General features: G+C 34.0%; 1 protein-coding gene, 1 long non-coding RNA gene and 1 other non-coding gene across 4 annotated transcripts in view; 2 read left to right on the forward strand and 1 right to left on the reverse strand.

Moving 5' to 3' along the window:
- LOC143648443 (uncharacterized) overlaps positions 1 to 8,538 on the forward strand; it is a 61,990-nt gene extending 53,452 nt beyond the window's left edge. Inside the window, exons 3-4 of the long non-coding RNA XR_013158553.1 lie at positions 301 to 432; positions 7,330 to 8,538. This is a non-coding gene — a long non-coding RNA (uncharacterized LOC143648443). The remainder of the gene's footprint in view (positions 1 to 300; positions 433 to 7,329) is intronic.
- ALCAM (activated leukocyte cell adhesion molecule) overlaps positions 1 to 18,988 on the reverse strand; it is a 198,811-nt gene that overhangs the window by 30,232 nt on the left and 149,591 nt on the right. For both annotated transcript variants that reach the window (XM_077118504.1, XM_077118503.1), the window contains exons 2-4: positions 10,010 to 10,110; positions 7,494 to 7,713; positions 469 to 533 (exon numbers count right to left, since the gene is read on the reverse strand). In XM_077118504.1, the coding sequence (XP_076974619.1) occupies positions 469 to 533; positions 7,494 to 7,713; positions 10,010 to 10,110 (386 nt within the window). The remainder of the gene's footprint in view (positions 1 to 468; positions 534 to 7,493; positions 7,714 to 10,009; positions 10,111 to 18,988) is intronic.
- LOC143648961 (U6 spliceosomal RNA) lies at positions 17,762 to 17,868 on the forward strand. Its single transcript, XR_013158855.1, has one exon. It is a non-coding gene; the product is annotated as a U6 spliceosomal RNA (small nuclear RNA).

Consider the following 18,988-nt stretch of genomic DNA (forward strand, 5'->3'; position numbering starts at 1 on the left):
AGACACAAACTCCCTACATGTCAAATAAGGCTTGTCATGATCTGCCTCTCTTTACATCTCCAGACATATCTTGCTGCACTTTTTTGCTCATTGTTTTGGCACCAACAAAACAAAAACAAACTTAAAGTGTCCCAAACATGCCATTCTCTTTCACATCACATTACATGCTGTTGGAAAGCTTTTTTCTACCACTGGCCTGGAAAAATCTACTTATTTCCATTACTTCATTTAATATCCTGTTCATTCAAATAAGAGATTCTAATGTTTTTATTTACTTGCATTTCTCTTTCCTCCCTTCAGAAATGACACCTTCCTCTGTGCCCCACTGTACCCTGTGCATACCTGCCACTGTATTTTCTGAATGGCACCTGCCATTCAGCAACTTGAGAGCAAAGTCTTTCTTATTTGCCCTGGCATCTGTGGCCAGAGAAAGTAAGTAAAGGCAGCTAATCAAAAGTAACTTCTTACCTTTTGTAGCTGTTCTGTTTCCAGAAACTGTGCTTTGCTTACAATTTCAGGTTTAGATGGTTGCTCTAAAGTTAATTAGAGAAAGGTTTTAAGTACATGTGGAAGGAAAAAAAAGACAATTGTGATTTGGCTTATAGCAAAATAATTAATTTTCCCAAAGCAGAAAAATAAGCAACAAAATATCAAATAGATTCTCCGTATAATCTGTACTTAGGAAATCTTGTTAGACTACCCCTCCAAATATCTGCTTTATTATATTAAATATTACTTTAAGTGCTTAAAATTCCTTTGAATAAAATATCTGTCATGCTTTCTGGATGTGAAAAGAGTAAAGAAGGGTGTGACAGCAAAACAGAAGCTAGTGTACTAAATAGGAAACTGATGTCCCCAATTGATTACCATGTGTACTTTCTACTTATCAAAAATTCCCACTTCATTAGATGAAGGCTTTCATCCACGAGAATCAGAATTACCAGGATACTTGCTAAAAATGCAGATTTCTGAGTCCCACCTGGCCTACTGAATTAGAAATTTAGGAACATGACAGAAATCCACAATTTTAACCAATTCCTCCAGGGATTCTTGAGCAAAGTGAAGCTTAAGAATTACTTTAAAAACAGAGGAAATAAAAAACTAGTTAGGGGATGTAGAAGCCCAAGTCTCCTATGCACCCCAAAAGTTATTTTTAAAGTCAAGTGACATTCTAAAACTGAATGTGGAGAATCTTTCAAATTCAGAACTTGTGATGATGGACAGAAACATTTTAAATAAATTAAGTTCAATAAACATAAATTTTAATAGAGGCTTTAAAGAACTGATTAATAATTTAGTCAAAAATAAATGACAACTGATTTTAAGCTATTTTATTCTTAGCTGCTAATTTTGTATTATTGTTGTTCTTTGTACTTTTTAGTTGGCTGCAACAATTAGAGTACAGATAAGGTATATTGCCTCATTATTCATTTTTGTATTTTGTGGGACAGAATTATCCTCATATAAACTAGTAAGAACGATCCAGACATTCTTTCCTTCAGACATTGTTTACCATCTTCAATATGTTTAATTTTGTTTATCAGCTGAACTAAACTGGCTTTTTATAATTACTACTCAATTTGGAATTCAATTATCATACATGATATCTACCAAGACCAGTATAGGCAATGAGGAAAAGACAGACTGGAACAGCAAAATGAATACTGCCAAAACTGTATACAAAAACCATGTAACCGTCTTCAGGTTAATATTTATAGTTATTTTCCCTTTGTCAATTTTGTTTTATATTAGATAGTAGAATAATGAATAATAATCATAAACCTGCCTATGTGTTGAGCTCATGCATTTTAATTATAGGAGGGTCTATTTACTATTAATTCTAGAAATACAATTCTATTAAAATAATTTTCACAAAGGTGATTTTCTTCTTTCCAAATACAGAATCAAAACAAAACGTAAGTAAAATGTTAAAAAGAGAGAAATATAGCGAAACAGAAACAACAACATTAACACAAAAAAGAAGTAACATCTGACAAACTGATTGTTAAGAAGGGAATAGAAAAATTATAAAATCATAAAATGCTACCAAAAACTCAACAATTTCCTGGAAACATGCAATATGGGGTTGAACCCTTCCACATAGCAGTAGGCCTTGATGTCATCACTATGTTAATGAAAAGTTATGACTGTTCATAATTACAACTGTGAGTTATTGATAAAACACGGGATTCTATTCAGGGGCCACATTTCAAAGGAGAACATCTAATACACTTGAGAGAGGCCTGAATTCAAATTATTTAAATAATATGAAAATTCTTAGGGCTTAAGAGAGTAAGCCAAAGTTCTCTGTCAAATAAAATCAGTTATTCAGTGATACCTTCCTTGAGACCTCAAGAGTGGTAACTTTAATTTATGAAGTCCATCAAGAGTCAAAATTGATAAGAAAATCAGAGTAAGCGTTGTTTTGCTCCTCCTTCAGTAGTATCTATACCTGGAATATATAGAGATATTTGAAAATCCACTGAAAAAAATCTAGTTTCTAAAGATAAAGTGATGGTGGACAGTTTTGCTAAGTTGCACTATTTTCCAGTCCACCAGACTCAAACATCAAAACCGCTAGGTACATCCTTTCTTCATGTAATGTAGAATGTTTACTTCTACTTTGCTTTGCAAATCCTGAGATGCTTCACCAGTGCACACATAATCAATGTGGTGAAAAAACAAGACCATGTGTTTCCAAAAATATTTTCTAAAATTCTTTCTTATTTCAAAAAAATGAAACTGTAGCAAACCTAGGGAAATCTGAACAAAGGATGCTTAAAACTGAGTCCTCTTTACATTGTTATTCAACTTTCTGTTTAGAAGAGAGAGTCACAGAGAGTATGGGGAATAATAAAATTGTGGGAATAATGGTAAAACCTATTGCATATCCTTGAATTATTTTCTCCTTATACTTTTGTTTCAAACCCTCCATATAAAATACATATTTTGTATGTAATTTTCTCTAATATTAGGTTGTAACAATCGATGGGTATTAGTTGGAGGACTATAAAAAGAAGACACGTACTATTTTAGCAAAATTGCATATTGATTCCAAAGTGTTTCAAAAAACTTTATGTGAATTATGTCTTAATATGATCCAAGAATTCATAACAAGTATAGAATTGAAAGTAAAAGTAATGCCACAAATTTATTTGCGTTATTAAAGTAATTTAGTCAAGGGCACTAATTTAAGCCAGATTTTCTTCTGTTCATGACTAAATTTCTCTAAAATTACTACAACTGAACATTTATTAAATGGCAAAACCATGTCTTGGTTCATTTTCTTTTTCCTTGCTGACATGGCTCTCAATTAAAGTGGTTGGGAGCTATATTATCACAGGGTCAAATTGTAGTACACAACAGTAGTTTAAAATCATAGAATAAGAGGATTAAAATATCTTGTATTGTTCACTGTAAATGTGATAGTACGTTACTGTGAGTGTGTGTGTTGGGAAGCTGGAGTTGGGTGGCTAAACATTCTGACTTCATGCCTTAGCAAAATATAGTATGCCTCCATTATTAGTAGAATAATGGCATATAATGCTAAAACTTAAATGATTTCCTCTTTAGCCAAATAGATTGTAGGGTTTTCAACAGTATTCTCCAGGTCTTGCCATACATAGTTAAAGCTACATTTAAATATTTAGTGCAACTTAAAACATTTCATAGGACAGCAGCCTTACTTGTCCCTCCTCTTTTCTTTTGTGTTATATTAGCTAGAGATATTACAGTGGAGATTTTTCTGCCAGGGAAGAAGGAAATTGTGGTAAGGGATAGAAGTGGTTAGGAAGAAATATCATAAAACAGTTGTCATTTTGTTTTAACTCTCAGGCTATTAGGTAGTTAGCGAATAGTCAGTTAATAGTGAATACTACTAACATTAGCCTTTGAGGTGGCTAGAAATTCGCAACTTTCTAAAATGTATGCTTTTTGGCATCTAGCCATTTTACAGCCAGGTGAGATAATAGTGATGAATGCAAAACAGCTTCAATATCATCCCAAATGTACTAACATTACCATGAAAAACTACGTATAGGACAACTCAGTTTGATACAGAAGGACAGCAAGAAGAGGCAGATATACAGGTTAAACTGACTTAAAAGTGCTTCTCTCAGTACTTTGTCGACAATCATCCCTTATAAATCCTAAGATACTTTCAACTGTGGCCTATGTGAAATCATGGTGTATTTACCTCATGAGATGGGAAAAGGGTTTTTTATATTAAAAAAATCAAAATGAAACATGCAGTGTAGGCCTCACTTGTCAAACAGGTCATTTTTTGATTCTGTGCTCCTCATATGCCCCAAACACCATTTATTTGCTTATTGGAAAACCTCTGGGGAGAAACTGCTCAATTTTGATAAAGCATCGAGAAAAATATCCAAATGAAAGCTTGGGAATAGCTATGTGTGAAGCTGCCAAACGGTAGCCATCACCACAAGAACTGATTCATATGAACAGGCCGTGCTCTATCAGGAGTTCAGTCTTTTCTTTTAAACTCAAGGTTTTACAGATTAGACAACCTGGCTGTGGTTTTCAAATGCTCTTTAAAGCTGAAGCCCTCCATTTCTTTCATGAACAGACTGTCATGATGAACTCTGAAATATTGAATGGAAGAATTTCTAGCTGATCTAGCAGAAGCAATGCCTCACCCTCCCCAACCTTCTTCATAGTTCCTAGAGAGGATCCTCCTAAAACAGAAGGAGATGACCATCTAGTCCAAAGCACTCATTTTACTGATGAGGGAATCTTATCAGTATTGGGAAGATTGGGAAGTGAGTTGTCCAAGGTCAGAAATTATCAGCAGATTTAAAAATGCTAGGTATCCTGAAGACTGGTTCAGTGATTTTCCCATTACACCACAGACAGCCTTTCAGCTCTCTGGGGCACCCATCTGACCTCGGAGCTTTTTGCACAATCACCAGAATGAATCTTTGAGAACTTTTAAAGGCCTACAATCACTTCTGAATAGTTTTATTAACCTCAGATTAATATTAACCCCAGATTAATTCAGTGTCTGTGCACTGAATGCAAACACAGTTAATTTTGATGTTATTTGATTCCCCTCCCCCACCCGTAAACCATCTGTATTAGTAGTGACAAAGCATGTCACATATTTGGCTGGTTTATTAGAATTATTTCTTGCTTCTAAACTAAACAAGCAGTCATATAACACAGGTAACAGAGTCAGGTAACAGGTAACAGAGTCACCATTTTGATGGTGCCTTTACTTTGAATAAAAACAGTTTGCTTCTTGCCCATGCGGGTAGCACTGGGCTACAGGCTGATCTGTGATTGGCTCACACATTAACCATACTCGATTCAGTGGTACACACTGCATGTTGCTAGGTGACTCAACAGGGAAACAGAAGACTGATTGAGGAGCCCAGTAACTCTTAAGCGACTGCAATATATACATGCAGAGAATAAAAGCCTCCCTGTCACAGCTGCTGTTTGCTTCATAAAAAGTTACCCAAAGTAAATTAATTATTTTTAAAAATGCAAGGCCCCTACCTAGTCTTGCAAACTCTGTCTTTATCATGAGCTTTATGCTGTTCATTTTATTAGGCTTCAAGGGTCTCACGATTTCTAGTATAAAACACCATTTTCAAGAGTGCATAACTTGCCTATTTAAATTCTCCATGGCCCAGAGCCTGGAATGCAAATTTTGTTTCTGAGAATCACTTTGTTTTCAGCAGCATTCAAAAGAGAAGGGGATAGGAGGTGCGGGTGGTGTGCAGAGTGTGAGCTTGTTTTCACAATCATAGAAATCCTCAGCAGTCCAGAAGAGCTTGCACATTTTTTTTTTTTGAAATTTTTCAAAAAATTTGAGGTATGGCATTTTTAAAAAGGATATTCAGAAAACTATTATAAATGATTCTTCTAAATGGAACAATTTGGATTTTCTTCAACTTCTCTATATGTTATTTTGATATTCTATAATTTTAACGGTAAAAAAGAAACCTGCCAATGACAAATTAATACACGTAACCAGTAGAGTGTTTGACTGTATCTACTGTGGTACATTCTTGGTGCCTGGCTGTATTTATGACACTATAACCACAATCAAGATTTTTTGGTTGTTTTTTTTAAGAAAGAGTGTCCTAAGCAGTGCAAGTCATTCTTCCTAAAAGCATCAAAGTGAAAAAAAGAAAGAAAAAAAATATATATATGGACCACTGGCAAATAAAAGATGCAAATTACTTGGGAGTGTTTATGGAAAGGGCATGATTAGCAAACACTTAGTACTTGGTTGGATTCATAAAATGATAGGGAAGCATGGATAGTTTCTGGAAAAGCCTTCCAAACTAAAAGGTAATCAACTGAAATGTATAATATGCTTTAACAAGGTTTTTCTGGAGAACAAAGGTTTGCTTTGATAGTATAAGCTCTCTTTGAACCTGCATCATGAGTCCATAAGTGCTTTGAAGTCCATATAAATACTTAAGGGAAAGTTCTACTTAAGTTGCATGGGCTATTTTTTACAAGAGAAACTGGAATAATCCATGGTTACTTGCTACATTTGGAAGGCCCTCTGGGTTTTTTTCTTCCTATTATTTTAATAATTCCTAGGTGCTGTCAAGTTATCTTAATGCAAAGGGGAAAAAAGTTGAAAAGTGAAGCCTTCTTCCCTAATTAAAAAAGACTGTCATTCTAAAACTTCTGAGACCATTTTTCCTCCTCTAATTTCTGAAATTGTATGATGTAACTGAGGTGGGACTTTTTATTTGAATTTTAAAAGATAAAATGCTTTAATTAGAACATCTCAAGTCATTCATTTGCATAGTTATTTGCACAGTAACATCAACTATATATTATCATTAGGCAAAGTACCTTTGCCAATGCTGGCTAGAGTAATTACTCCAACTTTTCTTCTACAACTCTCTCTTCCCCTAATCCTACTCTATGTTTTCCCTTAGTGTATCTTATATTCTCATCCTTCAGGATGTAGTGAGCTTCTTTATTTTAGGGCAATTTTCTAAACCATAAGTCATAAAATAGTTTGGATTTGCCTGTTCTTGGTTGTTTTTGAATTTCAAGAATGGCAATTTCATATGGGTTAACCTTACAATATATATGTATGTCGATTGTATTTATATACCATCTATCTATCTATCTATCTATCTATCTATCTATCTATCTATCTATCTATCTATATCTATCTATCTATCTATCTCATAGAACATTTATTTGTGCATATCAGTGAACATTAAAGATCATGTGCTATTTATCCTTAGTAGTACTTCTGATTACAGGAAATTTTACCAACAAAACAAGAGATCATTTTTTAAGTTCCTCACTGCAAATCTCTTATTTGAATTTCAGCCTTTTTTGTTCTCCTTGATCACCGCATGCATGAGCAGAATGAAGATCTCTAGAAGTTTTCTTATATAGATGCCTGCTGTGGAGAAACTACCGAGTTCAGTCTTCTTTCTAAAGAACTTTCCAGCCATCAATCCCACTTAGCATTCACACTGCAGTCTACTTACTGAACACCTTGACTACAGCAGATTCCTCAAAGACATTGTTCTCCGTTACTAGCATGCACACAAATCTCTTTTCATCACTGATCCTCGCGTTACTGATAGACAGAGTGTAGTTTTCTGAGAGATTCAATCTGTCTTTGTATTCTGGTACGTCATCATACTGCACGCTTTTCTTCGTAGAGGACCTGAAGGCAATAAATACTGAGGAGCCATCGGGTTTTTCCTAAAAATTAAAATAACACACTTTAAGAACAAGCATATTCATATGTTTCAGATTACATACAGGATAGCAAAATTTCATTAGCCATATTCTTCCACCAATGTTTATACTTCTTATCCAGGAAGAATAATTTTGGATGCAAGCCTCGCATAAATCTTTGGTTAAAGGAAATCACTCTTCCTAAGAGAAAAAGACATAAGTTCTTTTATAGGGATTGATTTAAATGTTGAAAATGAACTGAACAAAATCTTGAAAGCTGAGCTTTTTCTGATATCCAGAGGAAGGAATTTGTGACTGTTTTGAGACTGACAATGGTTGGCCTTGTATCTAATATAAAAGGGAAAAAAAGATAAATGTACGAACGTACAAAATGATATTCAGATAACCATCATAGCAAGCAGTATTTGGGCTGATTTAGAAATCCTGAACAAATATCTGTGGCATATTCTGAACTTTAATCCCCATATCTTAAATTTACACACCTTTCAACCAAAAGCGACATTGATGACCTTTACACATAACTTAATGAGTCTTCATGGAGGGACAGCATTTGCCCTTGTAATACAATCATGGTCCAGTAAGCAATAGAATCAGATTTATCACTAAAATTCATAGTTTTTCTGAGTCATAAAATGTAGCAAAAAAAAGGCTTAAATAATAAAAACTTAATCAAATTAAGGTATAACCTGGCATATACAATTATGCCAAGAGCACTCAGACATACAGTGTATTTCTTTTCCTGTTTCCACAAAAATTCTCTTACCTAATAAGCAATTTAATTTAAAATTGAGGCCAATCCCTCTTCCATTTCACAAAGCCTTTGAGGTAATAAAACATAATAAATCATGCCAAAAGTATGGCAAATCTTAAGATGCTATGGAAACTTAAGTTTTTTAAAATATTGATTTTTAAGTCAAATTTGAAGAGTACAAAAGTTTCAGTCCATTGGATATCAAAAAGCATCAATAATATTCTCCTTAAATCTTAATTTTATCGCAGGAAAGTCTATAACTTAAGTTATTCCTTCATTAAGACAAATGTTACCTTAAGTTTCAGTATTCATTCTCTAAGGTAATAAATAATAATTACTAAGTTTTGAGTCCTTGGTCATATGCCAAGCAGTTGCTTTGGGCTTCCCGTGTATTAACTGATTTAATACTGGTAACAAATCCTGCAAATTAGAGGTACAATATAGACAAAGGAGGCAGAGTTTGGTTAAGTAACTTGCCCAAGTTTCCAGGTAGTAGGCTAAGGTTTGAGCTTAGCAGCCTGGCTCCGATATGATGATAGTATACAGCTCTCGAGAGCTGTCGGATATCTTCTTCACCAGGTACTGTAACAGATGCTGGAGAAGAGGCAGCAAGAGTGGAATTGGGAGGAGTGCACAAAAGGACTATGCTTTCCATTCACAGGGAGCTTACAGTGTGGCAGGGGAGAAACTAGCCCGTCATTCTTCTATCCGTGCTTCCTTTCACTGTTTCTAAACTTTTGACTTGACTTTCAGGAGTTATACTAAATTGAGCACAATTTCTGCAAATCAAAACTATTTTTAAAGGACATGGCATCTCAGATTTACCTCAGACATATCTTATGGGCTGAAGCTTTGTGCTTGAGTAGTAATTTGAAAACTGCCATCTCTGTCTGGTTTCCAATATCATCGCATTAATTCGGTTAGGTGAAAATTAGTCCCTGGATTATGGGCAAGTTTGAAACACCATGTGAATTACGTGGTAGTTTTCCAGTACCTTGGGATTTTGGGGGGTGCTAATAGATCTAGCTCTCATAGGCATTCACTTCAAACTCCTGCTTTTATAAGGAAACCAGAAACAGTTCAAAATTACTGAGCACGAGCTAGATAACTGAAAGAGATGACTAATTCGCATTGAATATTCAGATGCTCTGGCTACTGGTATATCGTGGCTTTGCAATAACCACATGAAACAGAGCAAGAGTACGTGAAGACAGGTTGTTGTTCCACTAAGCTCAGTCTTATACTCTACTAGATTTTAATCTGGAACTATGCATATTTCTCCGCCTCCCGTACTTGATGATAAATCTTTCAAACCAATATGAACTAAGAATTACATGTTTATTGGTTTTATTTAAAAATGGCATTTGTTAGGTTAGACTTGGGAATTATTCTTTGACATATTCAGTAGATTACTTTTACCTTCTTACATGTGTACCCACAGTTGAATATTGCCATTTTGTTAATATGAAACTCACATTTATTCACAGAAGTGATTTTATTTCAAAAACTTGAGAAAAATTAACCAAGTTCAAGGTATGTCATACTTACATATTTCCATTTGCCAAACATGAGGTTCTGAGGTATATCGACTTGGCAAGGCATGATAATGGTATCTCCATATGTTGAATTTACAGTATATAATCCAAGGCCTTTAGAGAAAAGAGGAAAGAGAGAAACATGATTTTAAGCATTTTCTTGAAGCAACAAAGTAAATAATTTAGTTCAAGATGCATGTCTTAATGAAGCTTATCTATGATAGTAATCTTTATATTAAATTACATACGAGAAGTACACCGCTATTTATAAATCAACAGCTACTAGGCCTTTGAATGTCATACAATTCAAATTTTACCAGGGAATAGAAAGGAACATAGTGAAGCTGCGGGTGGATTGTCTCCTTCATTCTATTTCATAGGAATGTGGGACCATATAAAGATTAGTATGTCTAAAATTCTTGAACCTAACTTAAAATAAATTTGTGTTTTGATTTGAAAATATTGTGAAATATATCTTCTAGAAAATTTAAAAAATCTGTTAAAAACTGAGAACTAATATGCATGAGACTGCAACTGAATTTTATTTATAAGGGAAGAAATGAACATGAAAATGGCTTCTTTCATAGTAGTGTGGGTTCAAATTCCAGATGGAAATTTAATTTTGCATAAAATATCAACATGGTAAGAATTTATAGTATGAAAATTCCTTTAACAGTATTGTTTATAAAGTTATTATCCTGCATTTTTGAGAGACAATCTAATGAATCACAATTTGCTACCATGGTAGAGAGAAGTAGCGGGTGTTGTTGAATTGAATACTGAATATACATATATATATATATGTATATATATTTTTGTATGACAGGCACCGGGAATCGAACCCGGTCTCTGGCATGGCAGGCAAGAACTCTGCCTGCTGAGCCATCGTGGCCTGCCCACATCAGGTATTTTTATACCATATTTTGTCTATAAAGATCTTTAACATTTAATACTAGTAACATTACATATGTTTTAAAATATGTCATAATTGGATTTAGAATGTGAAAGGACTATTTTAAACCGTAAACAAAATTTTTAAAAATGACACATCGTCCACCAGGTGGTGCTAGCATGTAAAACTACGGTAATCTGCAAACCATAAATAAAACCATTTTATGACTTTCTGAACAGGACAGAGTGGAGACCATCTTTCACTGTCATCCATCAATCACAACATACACGGAATTTTTTATGTAGGGCTAAAGATTATTACTCTTAATAAAGAAAAACGGTACTAAAATTTCTATTTTAAAATTCAACTGAGGGGCGGTGCGACGGTGACTCTTTGGCAGAATTCTTGCCTGCCCTACCAGGGACCCGGGTTCGCTTCCCCCTGTCTGCCCATGCAAAAAAAAAAAAAAAAAAGAGGGAAAATTCAATTTAGGAGGCTACTTTCTCTTTAAGCAATTTTGACCCAGTCAATAAGAATATTGCAAACAAACAAAAATGACATTTCCTGTAAATTTGCATCATAACAATTAGGATTTTGTTTTGGTAACCTTGTTAAAATACACTTTTAACTTTAAAATATAACATACAAAGTACAAGCCATGAGGATGCATTTTCAATGGCTAGTTGAGAAAGGTTTCCTAATATTACTTATTGTATGACATCAGTGTCCTAATGAAAAATTACCTCAATAATTTTTAATTGTTTCATGTTCCCCAAACAGTTACTTTAATCTTTTTTTTAATTTCGGACTATTGTAAAGCATTGATTTTCAATTAATGCATTAACATGAATTAATTAATTCTGTAAATGAAGAAATAATCTCTTCTGTCTTGTTAAAATAAAAGTGGTGGGGATTTAGAATATAGTTTCAGACATGCAAATAATGACAGCTAAGACACTGCTTCATTCCACAATACAGCCTTTGTTTACTATGGCACTTTAACTGCTAAAGTGGAATTTCTACCATGTATTTTAAGACCTAGATATTCTCCACACAGATTCAGGTCTACTAAGCCAAGAAAACCTTTTGTGATTTAAGAACTTGGTTTTCAACAGTTTAGAGTGAGGCCTCTGACTATATAAATAACTGTAGGATGTTCTGGATCTGCATCTTAAATTATGTCTGGAAATGCATTTCTATTTGTCTCCTATCATCACGCAAGCATACCCTCCTTTGCAATTGATGGTCCTTCCATGGCTGGTCAAGGTGAAACAGTTTACAGAGCTTAGGTACCAAGGAAGTGAAGACTTTGGCAGACATAGGGAAATAAGAACATTTCTTTTTCAAAATTTAATGTTTTACAGTTTCTCACTGATCATTTTTCTTCCTTTTTCTATAGAAATTCAATATGACATATGCACGCCAAATTTTGTAGTAGGTTTTAAAGCTGTAAGAAGTTCAAGTGCGGAGTGTATTAGCATGATGAAAACACAATGACACCAGGAAAGGTGCCATCTCTTTTTAATCTTTATATCCCCAGGACCAGTGCTTGGCATTTAGAGGGCATCTAATAAAGTTATTTCTCACTTGAATGTTGTGGATTTCTTTCCATTATGGATATCAAATTGACACCTTTGAAAATCAAGGAGGAACTGATAACAGTGGAACTCTGAGTATTCTTATTCCTGCCACATACTCTAAAGGCTGTCAAATGTTGTCTTGGATGTGTAGGGAACTTGGATTTTATCCTCATATGATGCTCTTTGTCTTGAGGGAAATGAACAAAAAACAAGGACATTTTGTAAGAGTTCTTGGATGGAACTACAGAGAGGACATTCTCCGTTCGCTATCAAGAGAATTTAAGATTATTTGTGTTCTGTGATTTGCAAATGAAACTATGAAATGCCACTTTCCTGACCTGTAATGACCATAAAGCAAAGAGTTGTTTTTAAAAAGCATTTAAAAATTCGTGTATCTTGGTCTTTCGATGAGAGCTCAAAATCCAAAATCAGCCAGGACAGTACAGACAGACTCTGAAGAGCTGAAGAAGCATGGCAGAAATAAAATGTGGTAATGAGAATGAAGGCAGACATAAGGGCAGCAGGGAAAAGGCCAACAGTTACAGACATAAGCACTGGTCTACAGACCTCAGGCAGAATGAATGGAATTATGAGCCATAATCATGATGATTTTAGAATCAATTTTCAAGTTTGTTATAATCATAACTTTCCTCTTATGCTAAGAACCTGACTCCGGGGTTCATCTGAGAGCAGGGCGAAAGGCTCGGGCCTGTGCAAGGACTAAAATATTTCACCCTTAGGGGGATGAAGTGGCTACAGAGGCCACTGTGATTTGGTGATGAATTAGCATCCTAATTTCTTAATGTTTGAGATGAAGTGCCAGCAAGACCCAAAGTACCTCTCAATACAAATGATTCTGTTTAAACTGCTCATTGAAGAAAGCTTTTTATCTTTGACTTGCCAAGTCTGGCTTGAATTTAGCTTATTCGAATTTCCCCCCCTGCAATATTAGTTCATTAAATTATTCATGGTTTTGCAGCCTGAGATTATTGGCACTATTACCAATAGAGAATGCCTATGATATCTTTCCTCAAAGAGGCTAAATGTAGACTGTAAAAGGAATATGCCCATGTGCATCAGTGTGTACATGTTATGTTGATGGGTATATGCTTATGGAAGAGACACCTTAAGTATGGCTGGAAACTAACCTATTTCAAATGTGCTCTATAAATGTAAGGTATTATTGTGAATTATTATTATTACTGTTGCTATCAAAATGTCATTGTTTACAATAAAATAAAAAGTAGGGTGCAGGGGTGGTTCAGTGGTAGAATGCTTGCCTGCCAAGTGGGAGACCTGGGTTCGATTCCTGGACCACACATGCCCCCCTCCCTCCCCCAAATTAGTTCTATTTGAGAAGCAGTGTGTAATTATGTAGGCATTTTAAAATAAAAGGTTATTTTAAAAGGTAAAGAAAATAGCATTAGAAAGGGAAAATAGGAGAATTTAGTGGAAAAACAATGGGGTAAGCAAAGCATAAGAACAATCGCTCAATCAAACAATTCTACATATAAAAATCTCAGGCCAGAGACCATACATGTTAGTTACAGCCATGCATTTTGTACATAGCAAACAAGTTAAAGAGGCACCCAAAACCAGTCTGGCAAAATTTTGAAGTTAGGCAAATAATTTTTATTTCTAATTGAAATTATTAAAATGTAATAATTTTGTTCATATTGGTGAGAAATACATTCTTCAAATAAACTAATTTTTAAGGACTGTAGAGTCCAGAAATCATTCCCTTTGCATTGCTGACATATGAATTGCAATAGATTAAAATTCAGAATCTGCCAAAACATTTCAAACAGAAGAACAGCAAAAAGTCTAGAAAATAGGATGAGAATAAACAGAGTCTATTTTTATATACTGCAATTCAGTATGAATAATTATCATTTATTGCACTGATACTTTAATAGCACCATCGCCCTCAAAAGCACTTACTGAGCTCTGTAGGTGCCTGCTGTGGGTGCCAGGTGTCGTAGAAGCTTTATTCATGATTACAAACTGGCTCAGAGCGCAATGATTTGAGAATAGGTATAGCCCAAAGAATGTAGAGTAAAAGCCAGTTTTTAGAAATTTTCTACAGATACATTTGCACAAGTGCAACATGGGGAAAGAGGTAAATAGACATGGAATTTATCCTCAGAAATTGCTTTCATATTTAATCTGACCCATTTTGACAGGCAAACGTGCTAGTGTTCCTATTTGCTTTATCAATGAATTAGGATATACACAACTCTAACATGTACACATTTTCTAAAATCAGTTTATGGTAAGGTTTCTTTGCCTCAGGACTACTGATATTTTGAGCTGAATCAATCTTTATTTAATAGACTGCCCTGTGTGTTGCAGGATGGTTAGCATCTCTAGTCTGTATGAATTAGATGTCAATAGTTCTACCCCCAGACATGACAACCAAAAGTGTCTCCACACATTGCCAAACAAACCCTGAAGGGAAAAATTGTTTCTTCCAATACCCATTCAGTTGTGAACCATTAATTCAGACCTTTAACTTTTGGCTTTTTTAATTCAACAAAACTGTTTTCCAATAAAAGTTATCTTAAGTAAAATAGAACCAAAGTGTGAGACTAAACAATCACTGAATGCAAATGAATAATGGAGGCAGAAATGATATTTAATAGCATCTGGTTATGTTTCTCAAATGAGTACTATAATGGAAAATGACAAAATTCACGTTTGTTTTCTTTATAGAACTATCATATATTATATTAAACTTTATATAGCAGAAATGGTTCCTGAATGATAATTTGGTTCCCAATTTCTTCTCAGAAATGACAAAAACATTGTCTTAGCAAATCTCCTGTAGGGACCACAATCAAGTACAAATTATACACACCATATAAGTTTTCTTTCACATTTTTATTTACCATGATAAATTAAAATAATTCTACTGATAGAGTGTGGGGAGTAGATGCCTTTTAAGTGTCTTCCAGAACTATGATTTTATGATCCAGTGATACAAAGTTATCTTATCTCACAATTCCTCCCATACTTCTATTGTGTTAAACAAGAGTTAAGGTTTTTCTCAAGGTCATGCAACATATAACAAGATTTTGGGTGTGAATGCGTGCCAAACTAGAACCTGTAATTCCTAAGTAATTTGGAGTGCATGGTGAATGAAAGCGGACATCTGATGAAATACAATGACATTTTATGAAATAGAAAAACAGGTTTCTTTCTGGCCTTTTTTTTTTTTTTACAATTTCCCTTTAACAGACTTGGGGCCAAGTTTTGTCTTTGTTGAATGTGAAGAAGGGATATGTTTTTTCAAAATTTACTTTCTGTATCACCCTTCACAAGTGTCATACATGCATTAGGTGCATATTGAGTAATCCTTATAAATAGTCAAGATAGTAAATCTTCCTTTCTGTTTCTTCCAAGAGCTCCTACAATCTAAAAATGTCTTACTTTATATCTTTTATATAAGCAGTTGAGTCACTGTGGAATGACATTTAGAGGGAAAATGTCCATCCTACTAAATTATAAAATATTGTCTGTTTCCAAGAGAATGTTTTAATATATGGATGTGCTCTTTATTTTACTTCCAAGTTTGATATCTTAAAATGCCCTAAATCTTTATATTTTTGTTAGTTTACATGTCAATTTAATAATCCATATCATGTCATAGGCAGGAGATCTACATAAACAATGCAATTTTAAAATACAGTATCTGTTGTTGCATTACTGTGTAGAAAACTGCCCCCTCAATTTACCACTGCCTGATATCTCATTATACTACTATATACTAAAATTATACTCATTATACTCATTATTGTACAAGCGTGGAGTGCTTTATGAGGCTGGATAATTCACAATTCCTTCCAGTTAGACTGCGCTCTTCCCTTTTTCTACTTAATTTTTTTATCATTCCTTAGGCCCATCCATTCTGGCTAAATACTCATGTGTCCTCTAGGGTTTATCTCTACAGTCAACTATCTGTATATTCATTCACTCATCAAATATTTATTGAACACCAATTATATGCAAAGTGCAAGATGTGCTTTGCGTGCATGCATGCGTGTGTGTGATATAAATAAAATACCAAGAACAAGATGGTATACTATTGTATCTTAATAGGTAAACTAAGTACTATGAGAATGCAGAGAATGGAATCCTGGCAACTAGCCCTAGGATATTTAAGTTTACCTAGAAGCTGAATTTACGATTTCTGTAGATGGGAAGTCAAAGGCTATTGAATCTGCATGTCACAGGTGGGGATCATGTAGGGGCACTGAGTTAGATACTTGGTGGTCTCTCTTATGACAAGCATCTATTTTTATTATTGTGATTTCTATGGAGTAGATCCTTCATCTTCATAAAGAATATGTTCCAAATCAATAGTATTCTCAATTCATAAGTGCAAAATTTCCCTAGTAAATTGCAAAAAAAGTTAGACCTCTTCAATTTTCCTTAGCTTTCAACATCACTACTAGCATTGGGATTCCATTTGGGGTCATTTTAATGTGTAAGAGCAATTTTTATTTAGAAATTATTTAAATCAACATAACTGATTTAAGTTGTGGATCTTGATTTTAATTTTTGAGTGACGCCTCATGAATTTAAAGCAGAAAATGTGCAAATCTACTATACTTTCTACTGTACTTGTAGAGATTTCTTAACTAGGGAAACATGAATGAACTCCAGGGTATTTATGAATCCTCCACAAATACAAACAAAATTTGTGGTATGCCAGTATTTATGGTATACTGGTTTAGTGTTCTAGAAAGAGGATTCAAATTTTCACCTTATAGTCAAAGGAGACCTTGAATCAAAAATAAAAGTTTAAGGTTGACTCTCAATTGATTAAAAACTATGGAAACACAATTGGATGGTATTGATCCAATTTTAAAATGCAAATGCCCTTTGATTTAGCAATTCCACACTGTTGGGAACCTAGCCTACAGAAGTTTTTGCATAAATGAACAATTGACATACAAAAATGTTGGAAAACTGTAATAACCTTAATGTTACTCAATATGGGAATGATAAAATAAAGTACATATCCTTATAATCACTGACCCATTAAAAAGAAGTGAGAGTTAATTATGAAGATTTTTTTTTACTTTACGTATTTTGGTATTTATAATTTTTATAATTCACTCATCCATTCATTCATTATTCATTCATTCAAGACTATTGCATGCCTACTCTGTCCCAAGCACTATTCCAAGGAGGTTGATGTAACAGGGAACAACAACAACAAAAAAAACTGCTCCTAATGAATTTAAATGCTAGTAATATATATTAATTCGTGTATTAAAAAGTTTAATTTGTGCTTACTTCGGCAGCACATATACTAAAATTAGAACGATACAGACAAGATTAGCATGGCCCCTGTGCAAGGATGCCACACAAATTCATGAAGCATTTCATGTTAAAAAAAGTTTAACTTATTTTTTAAAAAGGAAATATTACCAGTTTAATTCCTTCTCTAAAACTGCAAGCTCTTTGAGGGAGAGGGCAATATTTTATTCATTTTGAAATTCTTTGCAACACCCTCAATGTTGTAGTCGCTCAATAGATAATAATGTGTAAAATTAAAGCACTACTTCACTAAATTGAAAAGAAATATATATGATCAATTTGTTCATATTCTTTTCTCTAAATTTAACATTCCACATTCCACATTCCACATGCTATTCTTTAAAATTCAAGGATTACAGCAAGTGGTGGGGTGTGGCTGCAGAGATTAGAAATGAATGTCTGAATATCTTCCAGGAAAAACTAGATTAGCTTTAAAACACTTTTTAGTGGAATGTACTATAGATGCAAAAAAAAGTGCACAGATCTAGACATATTTCAAATGTCAATAAAAGCACTCAACTTTAGCAATTTTTTGGCAGTTATCCTCACATTCTTTGTTCTGAGGAGAAGAGAGGGATTCCCACACACTTGTCCCCCAGCAGTACCTCTGTGTTACCAAGTATTTATTCCTAAGTGATGAGTTTTTGACTAGGCTATGGGGCTTATGCCAATATGGCCAGGCACAGGTCCCTTCATAGGGACAAACTTAAATAAACCACTGCATGTTCTGTGTGCGTGTTATGTGGAGAAGCGGGGATACATTGAAGCCAACATTTAAAATGATAAGAATATAATATTCTATGCTAGTTTTTATAGTGAAGGAACTAAATAAAAGTGATGTTTACCCATGTTTTCCTTTTTATTATATATTTTTGCTCATTATAACATTAAGTATTCATATAATAGTTTATGTTACTTGAAGTTCATGAAAGTGACTTTTTTTTCTATTATCATACTTAAGTATCTAGAAATTGAGGTTGTATTTTAAAGGTGCCCTCTATTTAGTTATATAATTAGTCAATGCAATTAACATAATAGGTTAAAATATTATTTCCTCCACCCCCCAAAACTCAACTTCTTGTATTAGTTCTTAAATCGTTTATATCCAAATTCTAAGGATTTAATTTGGGAAACAGCTTAAGAGATAGATTGAAGAAACTGGTATTTGAACACTCTCCTAGGTTAAAATAATGCA

Source organism: Tamandua tetradactyla, chromosome 10, assembly GCF_023851605.1.
Source record: "Tamandua tetradactyla isolate mTamTet1 chromosome 10, mTamTet1.pri, whole genome shotgun sequence".
Lineage (NCBI taxonomy): Eukaryota > Metazoa > Chordata > Mammalia > Pilosa > Myrmecophagidae > Tamandua > Tamandua tetradactyla.